The sequence below is a fragment of the Bombus fervidus genome, chromosome 9, assembly GCF_041682495.2.
Source record: "Bombus fervidus isolate BK054 chromosome 9, iyBomFerv1, whole genome shotgun sequence".
NCBI lineage: Eukaryota > Metazoa > Arthropoda > Insecta > Hymenoptera > Apidae > Bombus > Bombus fervidus.
The window spans coordinates 3,153,284-3,174,830 of NC_091525.1; the positions used below are offsets into that span (position 1 = coordinate 3,153,284).

Genomic DNA, 21,547 nt, shown 5'->3' on the forward strand with positions numbered 1-21,547 from the left:
AGATACAAATGTAACTATACAAATAAAAAACTAACCTTTCATCGGTGATAAAATTATCTTTGCGAAAGCTATACACAATAAAAAATATACAGATTTTTATATAGAAGGAAATGCGATCTTTTCTTGACAATAGATGCATCCATTATCGATTAATTGTAACTTAATCGTTGATCCATAATACCAGTATAGTTTAGCACTCTGTCTTGTTCAATAACAACGATGTCAGAGATTCAATTTGCAAATATAAATCAATATCCCAAATATAATAGACGGAATAACGAAGAAAGAAATGGTTTTAAACCTACACAGACCGTTACGCGAAATTCATCGGAATACAGTTCAAGTAAATTTATTGCATAAAACATTATTCTGTTTTATTAGATTATTAATTTCGTCTCGTAACAGCGCAACCAGTATCGGAAAGAGGTTCGAATTCTCGGAAAATTCAAGGAAAAGAAAGAAGGGGAGAAAGGGGAAGTGAGAACGTCCAAACTGCAAATTATACGGCTAACAAAAGGCCTGATAATGTAGCTAAGAGGATTTACCAATGGTGTACCCAATGTTGCGGAAAGAAAAAAGCTAAGATAGTCAGAGCGCGCAAATCCAAGTCAAATTTCTTTAAACGTTTGAAAGAAAAATGTAAGAAGCGTAAGATAAAAAAGAAAAAGACTACTTTTAGCGAAGAACGTAGTGTTCCACCGATACAATACGAAGAACGTCGTGTTCCACCGATACAATACGAAGAACGTCGTGTTTCTCCGGTACAACACGAAGAACGTCGCGTTTCTCCGGTACAACACGAAGAACATCGCGTTTCTCCGGTACAACACGAAGACGTAGTTAGGGAAACCTCGAGAGAAGAGAAGGATGAAAGATTCGATGAATCGAAAGGTGCAAAGGAAATCAGGAAGAGGAAGAAGAAGAAAAAGAAAGATGTTTCTGAACCACCTGTGCGTATGTTTCAAACGGATCAGGAAGAGAAAGTAATCAATGATCATGCTTCTGAGTTAGGGATAGATTTCACCAAAAGCTGTTGTTATCTATGCGCTCAAAATACAATGGCGATCGCGGCAGCAATGTCCAAGATAGGAAAGTTCCATATGTCCATACAAGCTACTACCAAAGAAACATTAACCTGTGACAAAAGTTGTAGCCCAACTATGCATGTTAGAACTGTACAGTCATCTGTTAAAGTAAAAATGCGCGATATGGGTACTCTGCACCCTGATAAAAAAAAGAGCAGAAGATCAAGGCCGAAGTTAAAGCTTAATAAAAAGCTTAATATTCTTCCAAGATTGAAATTTCCCGCGTATCCAAAAGTACGAACCGTTGCTTGCGGAACAGATAAATCGATGAAACATAATAATATACCACAATGTAGAACAAAGCGTGGGGCCAACTGCGTAACCGACGCTAATCTAACGTAAAATGATAAAAAATCGATGACAAACGAAAAAACGTTTTATTTGATAAAAAGATATTCAGTTTCACACGTCCGTACGGGTGAAGATTTGAAACTTCGCTTGTTGACGAAGATTCCTATAAAGCACCTAAGCTCGTCTCGGAAAGTCAATCCAAATAACGTTCAGAAAAGTCCTTTCTTCGTTTGATTTAAGGAAGACCTATGTTCGTTCCTACGCACATAGTATTAGGTATCTTACCTAATACTATTTATAACTTAAACACAGTCGTGTATAATTCTTTTTTGCATATTTTGTATAATACTATATAAATAAATTAGTTTGATTCTCGGGAAATGTTTTTATTCTGGATAGCTTAATCTTCATGCTTTCCTTCGTCGTTTAACTTTCTTCCACTGAGCATTCCACAGATACATCATACTCCGAGACAAGCAAAGATTCTTTTTATGTTTTATTTATTGTAGTTGTAATTTATGTACACAAAATTTTTACCTCATGCATTTTTGGTAACATAAATTTGTATTTTACAGCTGTCTAACTAACAATTAAAACTATTAGAAAGAAAATATATATGCGCTAGACGTCCAGCATGTCTTCAGTCGTCAGTATGAAATCATCGTAAGTATATACGTTGTATCGAGAAATTGAGTCTTAATCGCACCATAGACGAGGTACATTGCACTTGATTCGCGCTCGTGTCTCATGTCGGCTAAGTAGTTCGAATCGATATTCGTTCAAACAGCATCCGGCGATGATGCCACAGATCGTGACGGTATCGCCATCGCGTTAATATTGGCGTCATCTGACGCTGAAGTTCCAAACACAAGCGGCGTAGTGTAGTACGGTAATAAAGAGTACTGAGCTGGTGGAAAGTATGCTGATGGGAAAAGCCCTTGCCTTTGGGCGATCTTCAATCTGGAGGTAAGTTGTTTCTTCCACTTGGTGCGACGATTTTGAAACCATGTTTTTATTTGTACTTCTGTCAAATTTAGGGATTTCGACAGTTCCATTCGTTTGCTCACGCTTAAATACTTGTCGATCTACAAAAGAAACGTATCTATTAACTTCTCTTATAGATTGCAACTCCATCATTTCTAACGACCGAACCAATTTTACTTCTTGCTCAATAGAATCTTCATAGAAAATTATTATTTTAATTCAAATATTTTGGTCTTTATTGTCATTATCATTTAAACAGTCATAAAACCCATATGGAAAATTTCACTTATTTAAGGGGCATGTTTCGTCTAAAATAAACCCACAGTGTTGAGATTTTATACTATTTTTATTGACATTTTAATTAATCGAAACAACGGATGCGAATATTCAAAGTGCAAACGACTTATTTTACCTTATTTTAAAGTTGTGAATTTAGTCACAATTCTCAACAAGACAAATAACGTAAAAAGATATTTGACAAACTGAGGATCGTTGTGAGAGTGACATTTCGAAACTCGCGTGAATTTTTTGACGTTAGTAAACGGTTAAACAGAAAATATTTAGTATAGGAATATGTTTTCTTAGCACGTGTGTAAAAGTATAGGTCAATTGGTTTAATGTTTACACCTTACACGATGGATACTGTTTTGTACAAATTTTAGTCAACCGTGAAGTTTGCTCATAATTATTTTCTAGAATTATGAACATATCTAAGTTAAATAGAGAAAGAAAAAGTTGCCAGCTTATCTCTATTGACCTCTTTGATTATGTACCAGCTTTTTCTTTTGTAATAAGAACGTTCGTGTCACATGGATTCGTATCTGACACAGTATAATAGTTTACTTTTTGAAACTTCAATAACTTTAACAATTTGTTGAATTTTAATTGCGATTTCTGTAGAACAAAGAATCTGTAAATTTATTCGTTGCTTATGGTAGGTGAAAACGAAAAAATGTTCTGTAAATGATAACAACTTGTGCAAAATTAGTACTCTGTAGCTTTCTTTGTCGAAAATTTCTTTTTGATAATGATGAAATTAATAAAGTGATTGTTGCACGTGTGCAATAAAACAACAAAAGTAAAATTATTTATGCAGTTGTTAAATATTTTAATTGAAAAATATACTTTTAATATACCTTAAATTCCGCTTCAAGTCTTTCCAACTGTTTCGCACTGTATGCTTGACGTGGTTTTCTGTCGATCCCAGGTTTTCTCGATCGTCTGCCACTCGGTTTGGGCGCTAAAACATTTTATATTTCACAGTATTTAAAGGATAGGAATATCTTCCTCTAATTGTAAGCATGAGAATTTCAGTGAAATTAAGTATTAAATTGACTATGCACGTCCAAAGAGATGACAGTTGACATTCTCGAAGATTTATAGTTGTGATAATAAAAATTTAACATTATAATCATGTCTCTTAATTGTTTCACTAACTTCGCCAGCTTGTACTCAATTACCACTTTCTTCGATTCGGCCTGCTCATTGGACCACGACTAGAGTTACCAAGCGTGTCTAAAACATGTGGGATTGTTTGAGGAACGTGTGACATCTTACTGTCAATACGAGGCAGAATGTGGCAAAGAGCTGGACAAACAGTTTATACCGAGAACGTTTGGATGCGATTATCATTATAGTGCAAAGAAGTTCCACATATTTCCGTTCAAGGGGTTATATGAGGTATTATACCGTTGTTAGTCACATTTAGATAATATGACACTGCGGTATATCTGACATAAAAAAATACACAAAGAGAACGTATTAATTATAATTGTACAATTTTCACGCTAACAACTTCATTGTTGCTTCAAATATGTATGCTAATAAAATATGTATGTTGCTACAAATAGGCTTAACAGCGACTAAATTTTACAAATTTATGTTTACAAATATTAAAAATATAATATCATGACGGTATAATCTTAATAAAAAATGATTACTTAATTAAATATACACGTTGATGTTATATTCGAATGTACAACAGAATGTACATTTTTCGTTTATGTTCTTCAATTAAATTGGATAAACCATAAATATTACTTACTTTATTATTTAGAAGGATTCGATTGTATATGATAATATAATGAAATCGAAAGCCATCCAACTTTATAATGGATATCTATTACGATGTCAATGGAGAAATCGTAACGGTCATTTTGAAATATAATTTTTTGACATTTGCCAGTCTCGTAAAATGGTTATAATCGTTTCTGGTAAAATGGTTATCCTCGAATTCTGAAAATCGCGATGACTTCACATAGAAATAGAGACTTCTTCTTTTTCCCCTTGTTTAACGTTCAGTTAGCTACTCGGCCCTTACACTCTAAACCAACAAATAGATGTCGCATGTTTGCACACAAGACCTTTTGTATTTTCTTGTAAATCTTTCGAGCGTATCGAAGACTGCTACAAATAGCAATGCTTTGCTTCTCAGCAATTTTCCATACATCTACGACTTCCCCTCTCGCTATGTTTAAACTATAAATAAAACACATTTTCAAGGAAATCGAACTGAACAAAAAAATACAATGAAATTACGAATAGGAAAGTAGAGAAAATGAAAAAATAATATGGTTTACGTGAAAACAAGAAATAGGAGGCAACAAAAAGCCATCTTTATTTGTTATTTAGCATTAGTTAACATTAAGTTATATGTATATATTTATGACTATGTCTCTTTGGAATGAAACTTTATTCAAGTTATTACGCTTGCACGAATCAATCGACTTCCATACATCTATTCGAATTAATCGAATTGCCATAATAGACAATCGTTTCCATTAATCGGAACGAATTGTTCGTGCGAATTGATCATATTTCCTAGAAGTCCAGGAACTATTGGCCAAAAAGGGAACGTAGCGACGAAGAAAGAAAACTGACGGAGTAAAGATTTACGAGTGTACGCAGACATTTAGCACTTCTCCGGAAGGTAGTTAGAGTAACGTCGCTGATAAATGGGCTTCTAACAGCATGGCGGATAGTAGCGAAAGAAGAGAAACAACGATGGCGGATTGAAGTCTCCGACGTATATTATTCGCTTATTTTCAGAGTTATACGAAGTCGATATGAAAGAAACTTGCTTAAGTATGTATTAGATCGACAAGTAACGTAATAGACAACGACAAGTTTGTCCGCTCACGTTTGTTTGGTACAAGAGCTATGAGTCTCGGTAATTTTATATAATATATATATGTATGTAACTGTAATCAAATAGTACAACACGTATACTATTTCGAAATCTAGCAACCTTTCTTTCTGCATGTACCTGGTTTGCTCGGCACAAGCAATATTTTTATAACATTCCTCGAAAGGCATACTCTATATCCGAATATTAGTACGTTAGACAAGAACAAGGCTAAACAATTTAATATACAAAAATAACAAAAGCTCGATACTCGAACAACGAAATATTTTACACCTGGCCGGTAATACAGCAAAATTAAGGGGATACAACACCCTAGCTGTTAATGTGACGTTCGCGTGTCGAAAAGCTGTTACTATAGACGCCTCGAGTAATCTCCAATATTCCCTTTGAGCCGAGAAAGAACGCACCGATTTCGCTTTTCTCGGCATTGTTCGCGAAAATGGAATTACGCCGATAAGTTATTACGAACAGGTAATTAGAATCTTTTGTCATAATAAAAAAGAATTGCTCGCAAACGTTTTATGCCTCAACAGAAAATTTGTTAAGTTATAGTTTTCAGGTATCGTGGTAGAAATTCCACGTCATGTTGCATAATTTGTGATTCAATTTTTAAGCTAGTCAAACATATAACAACGATTGGTATAACAGATTGACCGAACTCACCTTGTAGACCAAACAGTTGGCCAGGTTTTGATTGAGCGAACCAACTATTATATAAAATGGATGCAGAAGCAAGGGATGTCGCTGAATACGCGGAAGGATCTGAAAGTGTGACTTCCGAATACGACAATCCTGCTGATGCGTATAATCCTGTGTTCATATCTGTAAAAACAAATAATTTATCCGGCGTATTGTGAGCTGAATTTTTGTTAGTTCTTTTCATCAGTTTTTGTTATCTTTTGTCTATATCTATTACAAAATACTTGGCTGATTCTTTGCGGGAAGATTCATTCTCATCGAAAGACTGTAAAACATTGGATTTTACGAACGGTCGTAGAATAATATAGTAATTATACAGAGACATTAATAAATATTCCAAAATTCTTTTAAATCATTAACATTAAGCCTAGACACGATAATTTTGCATAATAAATAACTAGAGTTGAACGTAAACAAGCAAGTTTATCCTCGCAGTGTAACAAAATATATTATCTGCTTTTCTAAATCTGACAAATAATCAAAGACCGAGATACCAGAGAACAAGGGAAGGAATTAATACTTTATTGTTATAATTGTTTTACCGGATTGCGTAGCCGATACGGCCGTCGGTCTGATAAACTGATTTTCTTCCATTTTCGCCTCTCTTTCCTCTTGATCTTCTTCTCTGTCATCGGAATAATTTAAATTAGAAGGTACTTGGATATTTTTCGTCTCGCGTCTCCCAAGAATGTTGTCAATCGTAAAGGCACTAGCCGCAGCAACCGGTGACGAATTTTTTCTTTCTATTTGCTTCCTATGAATCTCTTTGTAACTTTCGCTACTCGAATCGGATGCACATTCCATTGTATCTTGATGGTTGTTTGGCGTTTTCACGAATCGTTCGCGATCATCCCTCGTTCGCTCGTAAACGTTATCGACAAAGCGAATCTCTTTTATATCTTGTTGCACAGAGGACCGTCGCAGATCATAGATTTCATCGCTCACCTTATTGTGATTTTGATAAAGCTCCATCGTCGGTAATGTCATTGGTCTTCTATTTCTAAGTTCTTAATTTCTAATTCCAGCCGACCTAAGCACGCGTTTAAAATGCTCGATAGCACCAAGCTTGATTTACAAATTGCATTTCACGATTTTTTTTCAAAAACTATTTCACGTTGTGCACATTTTCTATGACGATCACAAAGTTGTTTAAAACAGCGAGTACCAATTTCTATACACTAGTACGTTCGTATTTTAACACAGTCTAATGTAACAACAATTCCATCGTATCGTTCGTTAAACGTCAAACGTTAAACGTTAAACATTAAACGAGTTGCGATTCGATATACGTTACTTTAAAACACGATATTTATTAAACTTATCTTCGGTTAATCTTTGCACCGCATTAAACATCTAATCGACGGCTAATCGCCCTCTCAACCTTTCGAAAGCAAGTACTTCGATATGTATGACAGGTGGCACGTGTCTGTGGTCCAGAAGAACCTCCCAGCTTCCCCACCATCAGTTCCTGAGGGAAGGTCATCTTGCGATGCTGGACTAACATCTCGCACCAGGAACCCCCACTTGTTTCTGTTACCTGATCGGAGTAGGGGTCAAAAGCTTATTCACACTGGTTTAACGTTGCTTTACTATCATATACTGCGATAAATCGATATACCTATCCTGCTACTAAACATTTTCAGACGCTTCTTCCTTCGCGATTTACCCTTCAGCGTTTGATACGTGAGTAATATATGTTCCTCTGTAACTTACAATCTTAAGCCTCTTGAATTCTACACGTAGTAATCATATTTTTCTTCGATCTTAAATTCATCGAATTTAAAATAAATCAAAAGAAGAAGAGAAAAGACAAAGTAAAAAGTAGAGTTATACGATACCATGTGACACCGTACGATGTTAGTTCGTAAGTAAGTTTGCCGTAAAGAACTAAACTATAGTACGATATGTTCAGCTTGAACTTAGATATATGAGACAGATTATTCTTCTTTTATTTAAAGGTTTAAATTTGTCTGCTGCAATATGCCGCTAGCCTATGTCGATAGTTTTGATCGAATATAAAATCCATTTTCCATTTCCATTCCATTCTGGTATCCAGATTTCATTTCTAGTGTCGCTCGTTTTACGTAAATCGTTAATTGACCGTTCGAAACGCAGATTTATCTTAAGACGGTCATCCGGGGAATGAAACACGATCAAACGTGAAATTCTATTTTACGTGATATCACTATCACGTAATTCGATATAAGAACATCGTCATTGTCATCTTTACGTACACTATCTTGAAGATATATCCAAGATATTATACATTACAGTTTAATAGGGTGATATGCGCAGTAGCAAACTTCATCTACCGAAAAAGAATTCATCAGGGATCAGAAAGCGAAGCTGTGATTGGCTCTCGGAGGCGCATGCTCTTCCGTAGCGTCCGCCTTCTTCGACCCCTCTATTTCAGGGCTTTATGTCAGCAAACTAATGGTTCCTTCTCTATCCCATATATGTATGTACACTCTACTCTACGGCTATGGATAAACGCTTCTGCCATACAGAGAACGACGTGAAAAAGTACCGCAAAACACTTCTTCACGCGTTTACCAAATTTCTTACAGTGGTTCTCACGGGCTGGTTTAGATATTTTATCAATACTTTAAACAGCGCGAAAAAGAATTTTCATATCACACGTCCTGTATAAACGTGTCAAATTTCTATAAAATCTGTATATTTTATAAAAATTTACGTTTCTTATCACTCCTAATATAGCAAACACTGTTATATCTAGTTGTTTCATGAAAGCGATGTTCAAAGTCCCCATTACTACGAACTAAGTTGTAAACAAAATTTGAGATTCGCAACTTTTCATTTCATCGAACTATATCGGACTATTTCTGTTTAGATACAGGCTGAAAATGTCGAGCATTTCTGGCAGAAGCGGTACCATTAGTTTCCGACCAAGACCGGTCCGATCTCAATGTTCCTCCTTACACATCGTAAATCTATCGAATTTCATGCTACAACTGCTAAAGGACCATTGGCAATTGCGCGTACCTTTCATCGTGGATTTGCATCATCAATTCGTTCTACCCTAGTCGCTTCGCTTGCATAAAAAGCGTTATTAATATGGTTATAAGAAGAATAAAGAAAATAGTTTCCCCTGAAACAATGATCGTACTCATTTTTTCACCTCCTATATATGATCGATAAGGTATCGATACGTTCATTGTAAGAATACAATTGTACCGCAACGATAGAATACGAAATTTTTGTTTAAAGATCGATAGAAGTACAGTTGGTAACTAACAGTTACGATTTCTTAAGGAATATCGTGCTTTTTATGTGTCATTTGTGAGCATACTTGAACAATTTAAGCGTGCAAGTGACGAGAACAAATATTGAGTACCGGTTACATGAAACGAAATGCCGTGCATCGTCTTTTCGTTAGGTGTGAAAGGAGGAAGTAACGATATGGTCGACGAACACGGAATTTCACGGACATGTATCTACGGTTCTTCCGAGAAACCATTACGGACCCTTAAAACGTCTTTCAAAATATTTGGAAAAAAGATTGTCGTCTATTTTTGCGAGGGCCATACAACAATTCGCGTCTGTACGACAAAACTGGTTGTTCGCGCGTTTCTTATACCATATAAATAACAAAATATACGAAATACATGTATTAGTGAACGATATGTTTTTTATACCGCTGCCGCATACTATACATATAAGAAGTACACGGACGACAAAACTTCCCAATGAAACTGTTACGTCGTTTGTACAAAGTTCGATGGAAATAGCCGAATGGACGATCGTCCTACCGATACGAACTTTACTTTTGCGTTCGATGCATGCTGCGCCACATAATTGAAACGATCAATCAAACACCTGAGAAAAGGAGGGTGTACTAACGCGCCCACAAATTGCCATGGAACGTTTTCACACACGGAAACGGAGGGTTTATCCATGCCACACCCCGCTTACTGCACAGGGATAAAACGCATGTATCTCGCGAAAACTTTTCAACGTTCGTTGTTAACACATCTTATATCGGAGATACGTTTTCCAAGTTTTTCATACGTTATCGAGAATTTCAAAATTAATTTCCTAAATTGTACTTTATATATATATATTTAAGCTGAAATAGAATATGTGTTTAGTCTTATTTCATAAACCATGGATCAAGGATTCAATGCGGGAAAGAAGAACTTCTGGAAGAAAAGTATTTCTAACAAACAGGAAAAAGTCTACGTAGTCGTACGATAGGTAATCGTACGATGGTGCGAAAAGTTTCTAAATTCACCAAGAGTAACACGAAACGTAAGTGGTATCTTGGACAAGGTATCCTATCAAACACTTTCGTATCGGGTTCGATTTTAAGTTAATCGCTATGCATTGAACAGAGCTGTTGGTTCTGTTCAGATTGCACATGGGAGATTAAGGATATTGTGAGAATTCTTTGAAAACTGGACGATTAATTTTCAGTGACCTCCATGTATAACTGGTTGCTATTGCTATGGACACAGATATAGCTACTCTCGCGAGATATTAGACAGGTGAGCGAGTTCCCAAGGGAACAAAGCCCCCATTACCTCATCTCGCCGACCCATCCAAGCCATCTCGACAAACCCTCCACTCCTAAAACATTCATAAGAGCGGTGTAAGTGGTTTTTAATAAAGTGGTATTTAATCATAGGTGTCGGATTACGTGTAAATCGGCTGGTAGTGTCACCGACCAATGTGAGATTGAACATGTGTCCAAATATATATGTATGTTCGGAAAATTCATTCTGTTTCCATAGGGGATATTTATCTTAATCATTTAACGACAAGCAGTTCTAAGTTACTAATTTATAAATTGAATGCTACACCTTTACCTCGTTATATATGCAATCCTGCCAAAATTAAAAGTCTTACATGATCTTATAAACTTTTTATGAAAATCAAACTACATGCGAATATAATATGTAGACATTTGGAGTGTGTTTCATCAAGGATACTAACTGTTATTCCAAACAGGAAAGTTTGTCAACGCCATTTAAACACGCGTACCTACGGTTCAAGTAATTATTTCCATCAGTTGAACAAGTCGTTGCCAGCAGCGAGTTTCCGTTCTGACAGTTCTCTTTGCGCTACGGTTGCTGCTAACGAAATTTTACTCGTTCACACTCAAAAATATTTATTTTAAATGAAATCTTTCAAAGAAATTCTATCTACCGGGCTTTTTATTTGCCTCCTGGCAAAGATTTATACAACTTGTGCGCAACAATGTTTCGACGATGGCAATGAATTTTGTATCGACGAGAACGACATACTTTCGGTAGATCTGTTGCCTGGATCCTTTTTATTCGCGGATCAACAAGTGAGTGATAACAGAACGAAAGGTTCCGAAGATGCAATGGTAGATGGATCCATCGACAATGCTCTAAATGAAATGGAATATCATAGGTAAGTTTGAGAATAATAACAGACGCATTTCGTTGATTTACTTTCTTCCTTTTTAATTACCTTCGGACTTAGCTTGTCGAATATTAATGCCGGAATTTCTATTTTCTAATCCACTATATCTATTAGAAAAAGGATGAACGAATACTTATGCCATGGTTACATGGCTGAGGAAATAGTGAAGATAATGAGAGCACCCAGAGCTAAAAGACGTCTCGATGTGGCAGAAAGAAATGATCTGTACAATTTAACGGACAATGACAACGTTACTATTCACGATAAATTGTTAGCGGACGAAGGAAGTTCAAAGTACAAAAACTGGTTACAGCGGTAATTATCGGAATTGTACTTATAGTTATATCATATGATACCTATTCATATTATGTTGGTAGATATAAAATGGTGAATAAAATTAATTCTTTACCGACTACTTATACTTACATGGTATTTCATTAAAAATTTAGTTCCCGTAGAATTATAAATGATTAAAAAACCTACATCTTTTATGACAGAAGGACAACTTTGGACGATGTATATCGGCATTATGTTCCGCAAAAGAAAATAAAGAAGAAGCATGGTGCTCACAACGAAAATTTCGAAGAATTCGATGGAGAAGTCACGGGTTATGCGATGCAAGCTCCTCTACCTTCTGGTAAAGTTGGTTTCTTCGATGAACAGAACGAGGAAAATGGTAAAGATTATTTTATACAATTATAAAATAATAACTAACAGCAGAGAATACCTTTAAAACGAGATATTCCTTACTTATTTAATAGATCATATGCTTTCATCCTCGTCGGGGCACAATATATTTTATGGTCCCGCTTACGGTCCCGCTTACGGTCCCGCTTACGGTCACGGTGGTGATCATTTCTTGCATCACACTGAAACTTTTCCCGCTATACACGAGGAACACTATTACACCGCTCCGATTTATCACGATCACGAAGAGGAGTATCACAAGCCTTACTACAAAGGAAAAGGAAATGAACTTTCGATAAAAGACTTCTTTGAAATTGCCCTTACAGCTCTGGCGTTTTTAGCTTTTGGATTATTCATTATACAATTATTAATGAACGCTACGGTAGAATGTCCGAATTGTTTGATTTCTCCACAAACTACTTATTATCACTTGTTAATTTTTTTTTATCTTCAATATCTTCCTCGGGTAGATCAATATGAATACAACCATAGCCACGGTGACAAATACGGCGAAACGTCTGAGAAGGAATGTCGTCGATGGGTTACCTTTATCGTACGCTAGCCACGAAGAATTGAACGAATTATCTCACAACGTTCTGAGAAGCATCGAGGCTGCTCTTGTTGCCGATATGGATTTTGGAAATTGCATTCGCAAAATTCTTTGCGAGAATAATCGACACTCCACACAAACCAAAGATGCACGTAAAATATGGATGCCTGTATGGAGGTAAAACGAACGATAAGTTTTCAATTTTTAATCGTTATTATACGTATATACCTGAGGCGTGTGCAACGAGTAACGGCAAACAAAGTTTTACATTTTAAAAATTAAAAGAATGTAAAAGTAAAAGATAAAATCGATCTGTCATATCTATATTTTTATTTTGTAATTTATCTGTCTATCATGACGTATGTTCGATAAGTATGGAATCAACCTTTTCAGTCTAGGAATGAGTTGGGTGTCTGGCAGGGTGCTGAAAAGATCTTCATGGTCGGCAATGTTGGATTCTATAAAAGCCTCTGTTCTTGGCCTAGGTGGAGCCGACTGTACACTCTTGTATCCTAACTGCGATCTCAAAAAGGAAAGGATCAAAAGACGCAGAAGACGCAGAAAGTAATTTTTTTCTTCTTTATTATTTTCTGTATCGTCATATTTTTTTGTCACGTCGTACGAATGATAAAATATTCGATTCGATTATATATCGTTAAGATATGTATATCATTAAAAATACTTCATATATATCCTTAAAAAAAAGATCCATTGTCAGTATTAAAGTTTCTTACACACGTTAGGTCTAAAATCACAGTTTTTAACGGTAACCGGTAACGCTAACGATGTCACCAGCAATTTCAGACAGCGATAACATTTTTGGCGTTACTCTTCGGTTTGACTCGGCGACAGATTTCGTGGAATAGGTAAAAGCGAAGCGTACGTTGATCCTGATGGACAAACGTGAAAAACGTTTCTCTCTCGTTTCCCTTTCACTGGGCGTATATTCTTCAGAATGGCCTTCCCTTTTTTATCGTTTAAAGTGCGAAACTCTGCAATCTTAGCGAATACACAGCTGTATACAGACTTTTGTGGATACGATATTAAGGATTGCGGATTATACGATATTAACATCGAGTTACTTGTTTTGCAGAAATTCCAATTGGTTCTCTGCAAATCACCCAGAGAATATTATGTGTATTTTGCGCTGTTGTTATCGAACCGCGATATAGGAAATAGTCTTGTGAGAAAGATCGTAAAATGTTTGTTAATTTTGAAGGAACTATACGAACCGACGAATGCGCGGTACGAATAACAGCCAAATTATTTACGATCTCATCCATAAATTCGTTTGGTTCATCCTGTAACTAAGTACAATCGTGGTATTATTACCTATGAATTTTTAGACATCGTAAAATGATATTTATGTGTTTCGTTCAATGTAAATATTTGTGAATTCATCACCTTACAGAAATATACCAAAACAGTAACGCCACTAGGTCGTCGAAGTGCCAATTCTAATGTTTCGTATTCTTCCTTGAAATACACAACATGCAGTTCCATAGCCATACTTTGAATGAAATTTAATCGAATTCTAAATTTAGAAACTCTTACGATAAGCCAAAGAAAATACGCGATACGTTTAGTGGGACGATTTAAAATAGATTTCAAACCTTGCACCATCGACAGAGTGTTCACTGCCTTTCATTTCATTCTCTCCCCAATGAAAGTGAACTTGCGTAAACATATAGTTTCCTTCGTACGGTCCTCCAGAAAGATAAGGTCGTCCCTGCGACCATTTCGCGCTCAAAATTACTACCGACCAAATCTGATTAATACCATGAATTTTAGTAGTTAACAATGGAATATTATACATGTAACGCATATACATATGTATCAATTATCATCGATTATCACTAACGGAATATTACCCGTTAATCCTGTATTAGTAAGTTTCAATTTTCTCGGTGCTATATCAAAACCAATCCATTTCAAAGGATCTAACTCGATAATTCTCATACGGCTAATGTCTAAATCGATCGGAGATTCTAACGCATCTTCGGTATCGAGTAAGTCTCGAAGCAACTTGGCATCTTGTTTGTAACTGTCATTCGCTTCTGTTCAAATAATTAATACGTGTGATAAACTGGACGAATTGCAAAAAGGTACAATAATTTACCTTACCTGTTGTTAGGCTCATTTTTTATTTAAATGAAGTTAAAACCAAGTGATTCGATTTTGATTTTTTCTATAATCGAAACAGAACTTTGTAGGAGGTTCAAGTAATTGAATATTTTTAATACAGAATATAAGATTATCTATGATTTGTTTAGATTTTTCTTGAATATATATGGATTATGCACGAAAGATTGGTAAATCGGATGAGCCGAAAAAGTGGGTAAAACAGTTTACGGCAACAGTGACAACACGCGATGGACTTATTAGTCCGCAGTCGATCTTTCTGGAGGATCGGCGCTTGGCGAATTGGCAGAGATGGTTAGATAGGCGAACGATACAATATAAGCGTATTACGTCTACGACCGGTCGTCATCAAAATGATCAAATTTTGAATTCTTGTGAAAAGGTACGGCCACTGATCGAAATGAGAAACTTGATAGATTACGCGACAGTGCCGATACCAGTTATACCCGATAAATATCGAGGTGGTACAGAATTTTGGAGGACTCCGAAAACACTGCCTAAACGTGCCCCGTGTTTGCCAGATATTACGTTTACACCGAGTAAAAAGGAGCTAAATATAATTCCGGAATTGACATACGTCGACTTGCCTGAATTAATAGAGAAAGAAAAAGATTTGGTCGGCTTGAAGTCGAAAGAACCATCGTGGAGACGCAGTCGGTACTTGAAGAGAAGGGAGAAGGAGTTGTCGAAAGAAATAGCGATGCTCGTGCCGAAACAACCAGAAACGAAAGACTTGGTAATCAGGAATACAATTCCAGCTATAAAGGAACCGTTCAGAAGAATTCCGCCGATAACAGTTTCTGATACAGAAGAGAACGAACAGGACGCAGGATTCCGCCGCGATTGTTATTCCGAGCAGGCGATCGTCTTGAAGATCCAAGATCGTGAAATCGTTTGGCAGAACTTTTCATCGAAGCACGGTCGCGCAGAATCAGATCCAATCACGTGGAATTTAACATTTCATGGAAAAATTAACGAAAGAACGGAGAAAGAAATCGTGTTCGAGAATAAAGGAAATCGCGTGATCGTTTACCAATGGCGGGACGCAACGTTCCAATCTAATATAATTCCTTTGGCCAAACGAACCAGTTCTTTCTTTTTTAATAAAACGAAAGGAGTGATTCTTCCAGGGCAAATTGTCAAATTAAAGATATGGTATCTTGGTATCTCTTATGTTTCAACCGAATTCTGGAAACTTACAACTGATCCAATTTTGTGTTCCTCTCCGTTGATATTTCGATTTTGGGGTTGCGCCGAAACCCCAAACGTTCTCCCAGTAAACTTTCGTCCTGTACAAATAGTCGATAAATACTTGGATCGTTGCATTAGAAATACCACGATACGAGAGATAATTAACGATATTATGGAAAATGTGACTTTCGCTAGACATCCAGAACCTGCGTACGGTAGCCTATTTTTAGAGTCAGAACTATTCACTATTCAAAATTCACTCTGCTTTTACAATCCGACGCTTTTGATAGAATTTCACAAGATTTACTACAGTGCGACGAATCAAACGAAACACCGTTGGAACATGCTGTTAAACGATATACGAGAAATCCTATTGAAAATCAAACAACCGGAACGTAGGAATATAATATTATCGCAATTCACTGAACTTTATAAAGAATGTTTGGAACCCTCCTTGTACAGATCCGTGCAATATAACAAATACGAAATGATATACAATTTGCTTTGCTCGTTTTTCAATTTATTCGAGATTGAAAGCGAGTTAGCAAGAAACGCTTACCTCGTGAACGAATGTAAAGAAACTCCTGGTATGGCTCCGCAAATGTCGATGAACGCATCTCAGCCATCTATTAAGAGCAATAATTGGCGAAATAGACGAGGAAGGAAATCGAGTATTCGTTCGCAAAACAGTCAGGTTCAGACAATTACGGAGCAAAGAACTTGCACAGTTCCCGCTAATGATTCTCTTTATAAAGAAATATTTTTTATTCGTATTTATGAACTTTTGGGAGAAACGATAATACGAATATTCGCATCTATCGAATCGTTCGCTAATTTGAACGAACGTGATAAATAAAGTATCCAAAAGTGATAAATAAAGTTATTTAATAGAAATAACAACGATTTACTGTTTCCTCGTATATTTTACCAGAATGTACCAGAAAAAGATAGACACAGAACGATTATGACTTGAAATTAACTTAAGAGATTGCTAAAAAGATTTGCCTGCATTTCAGTAATTGTATTTCTCGCCAATTTGTCTTTATGTCGTTTCCATCTCTATCTCTCAGTCTTCGAAATTCTTTTATCTGTGAATTAATGTTAATCAGCATAGTCTATATTATATTGTACATAAGTATATTACTGATATTAATGCAACTCACTTCGCTGGCTCGTATAGGTATAACTACAGGAAATACAATCCAAGTAACGCACTCTGGATATTCACCGATATTGTATGATCCTGCGTAAGTATAGTATCTAGTGCAATACGTTGACCAGCGCATCCATGCTAAACAGTCTACGAGAAATACGACGAAATATCAAGATATTGTCAATGATAATGCACGCATTGCCCTTCAATTATAATCTTAATGAATAATCTTAATTAATATTCTTCAATGTTCTTAAATATCAGTTCTCAAATATTATTCCAAACTATATTCAACACTTACTAGGTGGTATTTTCGTTTCCATGTCTGGATCTGGAATATACTTCAAGTGCTCCGTTATCCTTTCCAATTGAGGATTAATGCAATTACAACAATCTGGTTGGACCTTTTTTTGAAATTAGACAAAATTTGTACTCCCAATAGAAAAATACAGAAACTAAAGTTAGATACAAAAATTATTTCAACATTGAAGTTTCGTACTAGAAATAGGTATGCCAAAATGCAGAATCCGTCCTTATGTCTGAAACATTCTTCCACGGTTACATATTTTCTGTTCCAGTGTACCACGTGACTTTCCATCGAATACCTTGATAGCGCAAAAATCGTATATGTAATAAAAAGGAACGTGAAGTTTAATTTCTTCTTTGTTTTACCAAGTATTGTTGATTGTGTGCTCGGCACCTTTGCAATTGTCTTCGCCCCAGTGAAAATGCACATCCATTAACTCGTATATGTCGTCTGAAAGCGGTCCACCACAAATTGTCGATGGGATTCTATTTCCAGTTAACCATATTTTTGCTAAATATTTAGAAACGCGTTAGAATTTGGAACACTTTATATCTCATCTTATCCTAACATTATGCACCGCTGGATCGAATAAGTTTTCCGAAATATTAAAAAGTATTCGTTATTATGGATATCTAATAGATATATAAATATAAACAGACATACACACAGACACAGATACAGAAACAAATACGGACACGGACATGGACATTAACATAATACTGACAGAGACATAGACATAGACATAAATTCTACTTTCGATACTTACAATTAGTTGTTGATTAAGTTGAATATTACTATTAATTAATTATGCGATTGGATAAACCTAGAGAAACTGTAATATTTCACCAATTACCTGTAGTTCCGGTATTAAACAGTCGTGCTTCTCCATCGTTTAACCAGTGACCATTTAAGACAAGCGGAGGATATCTGCGTTTTCGTACTAAACGATCGTCTAGATTAATCGGAGATTGACCCGTCGTTGGTAAGCCTCAAATAAAAATTAGATTTATAAATAGGAATATTTGCACTACATTCGTATATATATGTATACATATGATAAATATGCGTCGCCTTTTAATTTTTTCCCTATCACCTAGTAGGTTTTTAATACCAGCATGATCAATATTTCTTCCTTTCGGGTTAGGTTTACGTTTGGGAATATATTTTCTGATTTTCATCTCAACCATATCTTAATTTTATCACTGATAATCTTTTTTAATGGCCTATTTTCAGATTCTAGGTGTTGTATAATTTCTTCCATTATTATCTTTTTTTCTGCTTGGCCTTGACTGATAATTTCGGTTTAAAATTTACTACTCTTTCGTTACCCATAAAGTCACGGTGTCTTTCAAGCAGCTTTTTCAATTCCTTAATTTTTTCTATTTTCACTATACCAGTTTCTTTCTCTGCTTTCAAAGAGATCTTGTTAAGAGATCGGGTATATTGGCGATATTGGCGATGTATTTAAAATTTGAATCGTTTGATGATTCACTGCGGTTTACTCCGCTGTCATTTAGGTTAGCTGAACTGGAGTTATTCAGCAACGTTAATTATAATACAATAGAACACAGAACAGTGAGGTCGAAAAGGACACAAGAATCGCTCAAACAAGGGAGGGACTGCACGTAACAAATATGCTTTTCTCAGCGTACGTATTGTGGAGTATCGGGTCATCACGGCGCGGAATATACATATATTTATGTACGTATATGTCATATAACCTAATGAAATATTAAAAGCTCAAATTATCTTACCAATTAAACCTGTATATTCGGACATCGTTGTGAGGTAAACTAAAACTTTAGGGAGTTAGTAGTGTTGTAGATTCAAACATATCTGTACGTTTATTTGTTCTTTAGAGACTGCATTATGAATAAGATATTGCGCGTGTTGTGTAAACGAGAAAACTGTGTCTTGTGTGACACATTGATAAACAAGTAAATTTTCAAATATCGTTTAAAAATGTTTAAAGCATTGTTCGGAATGTATTTCTGAAGGTAGGAAATATGATGAACAGTTAACTTCTTTTATATCTTTTGTATCATAAATTTTATACAACGAAGGATTCAGGTTAAACAGAGGATTGGAATTACTTATTCCGTTAGTTATCATGTTTTTATTTATTTTTACGAAGCAAACGCGTGAAACATTTTGTAAATGATATTCACATAATAATAGATAAGTAAATAATAAAGTAATTATTTGTCCATGCATTATTCATTTCTCATATTACAGCAGTATCCGTAGCAAATAAAATTCTTCGTCTATGAAGATTTTGTTGTTGTCTACAATTTCCCGATATGTTTTTCCATTTGCCATCATAAAGATTCCTAAATGCGTCTATCTAGTGTAAAAATAAAAGATAACACGATATCGTGTGTCACATGGAACAACCTACGTTTTAAATAAATATACCTGGTGAGTGGATATTTTCGTAATAGCAGAAGAAATAATCCAAATAACGCATTCGCTATATGGTGGAACGGTAAGAGAACCTGGATATGTGTAATAGCCATGAGCCTTGCACGCTTCTAACATCCAAAGCAGACAATCTATTCAAGAATAATTTTTCAAATTTTCTAAAGAATGCAAATTAGTAGGAAAAGGGAAGAAACTAATCATTATTTTACTAAAATACTGTTACCAGGTGGAATTTTGGTACTACTTCCCATTCTTTTGATATTTGTCAGGTTATTAGTGATTTTTGTTAGCGAAGGATTATCAGGAATTCCGGGGCAGCCAATCACCTATTTTCGATAGTTTAAAATATGCATGTGTACAACGAAAATAAATCGATTGGATCAACTATAACAAGTATCCGTACTTGCATGAGGTAGGAGAGCACCGCAATTCCATCTGGTTTGTCGAAGCACTTTTCTATCGATCCGTAACGAGTGTTCCAATGCATTATTTGTGCCTCCATGGAGTACCTGCAGTCGATAAAATGACTTGAAACGTGTGCGGAATAATACCGTCGCGATACGCAATGAGCGCCAAGTTTTAAAGAGGTAGTCTCTAACCAGATCCCGTTAATAGAATGTTCTGCACCCAATGAATCTTCCGGGCCCCAGCGAAATTCTACATTCATGAATTGAAACACGTCTTTGCTCAAAGGACCACCTCGCATCGTGGGTAGTGTTCTATTGGAAAATTCTATACTCACTGAGAAAGAAGCGTTCTCATATCCTCATAATGGAACATTTAAACGTCTCTGATGTTAAGCGTAAATAAAACGTAGAGAAATTACCTGTTTTACCCGTATTCGTCATTGTAGCTGTACCTTCGTTCGACCAGTAGTTTGTCATATATAGAGGTGGAAATTTTTTACTCCATGTAGCTGTCTTGCATAGGTTAATTGGTGATTGTCGCCATTTAGGTAATCCCGATGACGACGTTGATAAGATCGTAGTTTTAGTAGCTTAAAAAATCGGTAAGTTTGAAAATTATTAAACAACTTCAAAACATACGACATACATAATATACACGTCCCAGTACGTACGTCTCATATATACGTACCTATATACTTTCTTTTCTCTTTTGACATTTTTATTCTATACAGTTCCACGTAAGTATTTAACCGAGTATCGCAAAAATTTCTATCTACATGGCCAAAAATGGAAAAGAGTGACTGAAAAAAGTTACTTACATCGTTAACAGTTTACCACATTACCACATGTTTTGATCTTTGCCATGAAACTTGTTGCATATTAGATATCTAATTAATGTAATTGATTACATAACAAAATGGTATCTACCATATCTTTGAGCAAGATATTTATTTCATTTTTTATTTATTTATTGCAATCCTCAAGGATTTTGCGTTTCAGCTTTGCACGGCTTCCGGCTTACATCGTATTTACTTATCATGTATTTTATCTAGCTTAATTATTAGGGAAGATATTAA

The 21,547-nt window shown here is 35.6% G+C and overlaps 7 protein-coding genes across 10 annotated transcripts; 3 read left to right on the forward strand and 4 right to left on the reverse strand.

The window, feature by feature from the left end:
* Positions 1 to 219: 219 nt before the first annotated feature.
* On the forward strand, positions 220 to 1,627 carry LOC139991090 (uncharacterized). Its single transcript, XM_072010905.1, has 2 exons — positions 220 to 343; positions 406 to 1,627. The coding sequence occupies exons 1-2, from the start codon at positions 220 to 222 to the stop codon at positions 1,425 to 1,427; spliced, it is 1,146 nt and encodes a 381-aa protein (XP_071867006.1). The 3' UTR covers positions 1,428 to 1,627.
* A 177-nt stretch (positions 1,628 to 1,804) lies between these two features.
* LOC139991240 (uncharacterized) lies at positions 1,805 to 7,889 on the reverse strand. Its single transcript, XM_072011207.1, has 4 exons — positions 6,747 to 7,889; positions 6,169 to 6,327; positions 3,497 to 3,600; positions 1,805 to 2,461 (listed from the first exon to the last, which is right to left on the reverse strand). Exons 1-4 carry the CDS (start codon positions 7,189 to 7,191, stop codon positions 2,156 to 2,158), a joined length of 1,014 nt encoding a protein of 337 aa, XP_071867308.1. The 5' UTR covers positions 7,192 to 7,889; the 3' UTR covers positions 1,805 to 2,155.
* Positions 7,890 to 10,329: 2,440 nt separating this feature from the next.
* LOC139991091 (uncharacterized) lies at positions 10,330 to 13,501 on the forward strand. The gene is made up of 7 exons (XM_072010906.1): positions 10,330 to 10,375; positions 11,358 to 11,601; positions 11,728 to 11,928; positions 12,111 to 12,289; positions 12,375 to 12,682; positions 12,771 to 13,027; positions 13,244 to 13,501. Exons 1-7 carry the CDS (start codon positions 10,330 to 10,332, stop codon positions 13,416 to 13,418), a joined length of 1,410 nt encoding a protein of 469 aa, XP_071867007.1. The 3' UTR covers positions 13,419 to 13,501.
* Positions 13,502 to 13,654: 153 nt separating this feature from the next.
* Positions 13,655 to 14,990, reverse strand: LOC139991092 (carbonic anhydrase 2). The gene is made up of 4 exons (XM_074111912.1): positions 14,975 to 14,990; positions 14,722 to 14,907; positions 14,464 to 14,605; positions 13,655 to 14,360 (listed from the first exon to the last, which is right to left on the reverse strand). The coding sequence occupies exons 1-4, from the start codon at positions 14,988 to 14,990 to the stop codon at positions 14,183 to 14,185; spliced, it is 522 nt and encodes a 173-aa protein (XP_073968013.1). The 3' UTR covers positions 13,655 to 14,182.
* A 150-nt stretch (positions 14,991 to 15,140) lies between these two features.
* On the forward strand, positions 15,141 to 17,039 carry LOC139990842 (MYCBP-associated protein). The gene has a single exon (XM_072010392.1). The coding sequence runs from the start codon at positions 15,141 to 15,143 to the stop codon at positions 17,037 to 17,039; it is 1,899 nt and encodes a 632-aa protein (XP_071866493.1).
* Positions 17,040 to 17,081: 42 nt separating this feature from the next.
* On the reverse strand, positions 17,082 to 19,643 carry LOC139990844 (carbonic anhydrase 2-like). 2 transcript variants are annotated; one of them, XM_072010394.1, is made up of 7 exons: positions 19,398 to 19,643; positions 18,497 to 18,631; positions 18,009 to 18,093; positions 17,836 to 17,941; positions 17,638 to 17,740; positions 17,347 to 17,483; positions 17,082 to 17,271 (listed from the first exon to the last, which is right to left on the reverse strand). In XM_072010394.1, the coding sequence occupies exons 1-7, from the start codon at positions 19,420 to 19,422 to the stop codon at positions 17,164 to 17,166; spliced, it is 699 nt and encodes a 232-aa protein (XP_071866495.1). In that variant the 5' UTR covers positions 19,423 to 19,643; the 3' UTR covers positions 17,082 to 17,163. The 2 variants fall into 2 exon arrangements, with proteins under 2 accessions (XP_071866495.1, XP_071866494.1); XM_072010393.1 differs by having other exon boundaries at positions 18,009 to 18,153.
* A 101-nt stretch (positions 19,644 to 19,744) lies between these two features.
* Positions 19,745 to 21,136, reverse strand: LOC139990845 (carbonic anhydrase 13-like). 3 transcript variants are annotated; one of them, XM_072010398.1, is made up of 6 exons: positions 20,891 to 21,136; positions 20,664 to 20,805; positions 20,468 to 20,573; positions 20,288 to 20,390; positions 20,059 to 20,195; positions 19,745 to 19,987 (listed from the first exon to the last, which is right to left on the reverse strand). In XM_072010398.1, exons 1-6 carry the CDS (start codon positions 20,946 to 20,948, stop codon positions 19,868 to 19,870), a joined length of 666 nt encoding a protein of 221 aa, XP_071866499.1. In that variant the 5' UTR covers positions 20,949 to 21,136; the 3' UTR covers positions 19,745 to 19,867. The 3 variants fall into 3 exon arrangements, with proteins under 3 accessions (XP_071866499.1, XP_071866498.1, XP_071866496.1); XM_072010397.1 differs by having other exon boundaries at positions 19,745 to 19,983; positions 20,468 to 20,805; XM_072010395.1 differs by having other exon boundaries at positions 20,468 to 20,805.
* Positions 21,137 to 21,547: the final 411 nt, after the last annotated feature.

Excerpts from the sequence above, each read along its gene's own strand:
- LOC139991090 (XM_072010905.1), top strand. The coding sequence starts at position 220 with ATGTCAGAGATTCAATTTGCAAATATAAATCAATATCCCAAATATAAT. Across the intron at positions 344-405 it reads TTCATCGGAATACAGTTCAA|CGCAACCAGTATCGGAAAGA; the intron begins GTAAATTTATTG and ends GTCTCGTAACAG.
- LOC139990842 (XM_072010392.1), top strand. The coding sequence starts at position 15,141 with ATGGATTATGCACGAAAGATTGGTAAATCGGATGAGCCGAAAAAGTGG.
- LOC139990844 (XM_072010393.1), bottom strand. The coding sequence starts at position 19,422 with ATGTCCGAATATACAGGTTTAATTG. Across the intron at positions 17,942-18,008 it reads CACACAATCAACAATACTTG|GTATTCGATGGAAAGTCACG; the intron begins GTAAAACAAAGA and ends TGCGCTATCAAG. Across the intron at positions 17,484-17,637 it reads GGAAACGAAAATACCACCTA|ACTGTTTAGCATGGATGCGC; the intron begins GTAAGTGTTGAA and ends TATTTCTCGTAG.
- LOC139991091 (XM_072010906.1), top strand. The coding sequence starts at position 10,330 with ATGGATCAAGGATTCAATGCGGGAAAGAAGAACTTCTGGAAGAAAA. Across the intron at positions 11,602-11,727 it reads AATGAAATGGAATATCATAG|AAAAAGGATGAACGAATACT; the intron begins GTAAGTTTGAGA and ends TATATCTATTAG. Across the intron at positions 13,028-13,243 it reads ATATGGATGCCTGTATGGAG|TCTAGGAATGAGTTGGGTGT; the intron begins GTAAAACGAACG and ends CAACCTTTTCAG.
- LOC139991240 (XM_072011207.1), bottom strand. The coding sequence starts at position 7,191 with ATGACATTACCGACGATGGAGCTTTATCAAAATCACAATAAGGTGAGC. Across the intron at positions 6,328-6,746 it reads CGTATCGGCTACGCAATCCG|ATATGAACACAGGATTATAC; the intron begins GTAAAACAATTA and ends TTGTTTTTACAG. Across the intron at positions 3,601-6,168 it reads CCAACTGTTTGGTCTACAAG|CGCCCAAACCGAGTGGCAGA; the intron begins GTGAGTTCGGTC and ends AAAATGTTTTAG.
- LOC139990845 (XM_072010395.1), bottom strand. The coding sequence starts at position 20,948 with ATGACAAACTACTGGTCGAACGAAGGTACAGCTACAATGACGAATACG. Across the intron at positions 20,806-20,890 it reads GACGAATACGGGTAAAACAG|TGAGTATAGAATTTTCCAAT; the intron begins GTAATTTCTCTA and ends CTTCTTTCTCAG. Across the intron at positions 20,196-20,287 it reads TAGTACCAAAATTCCACCTG|ATTGTCTGCTTTGGATGTTA; the intron begins GTAACAGTATTT and ends ATTCTTGAATAG.
- LOC139991092 (XM_074111912.1), bottom strand. Across the intron at positions 14,606-14,721 it reads TACTAATACAGGATTAACGG|TAATTTTGAGCGCGAAATGG; the intron begins GTAATATTCCGT and ends TTTGGTCGGTAG. Across the intron at positions 14,361-14,463 it reads CACTCTGTCGATGGTGCAAG|TATGGCTATGGAACTGCATG; the intron begins GTTTGAAATCTA and ends TTTCATTCAAAG.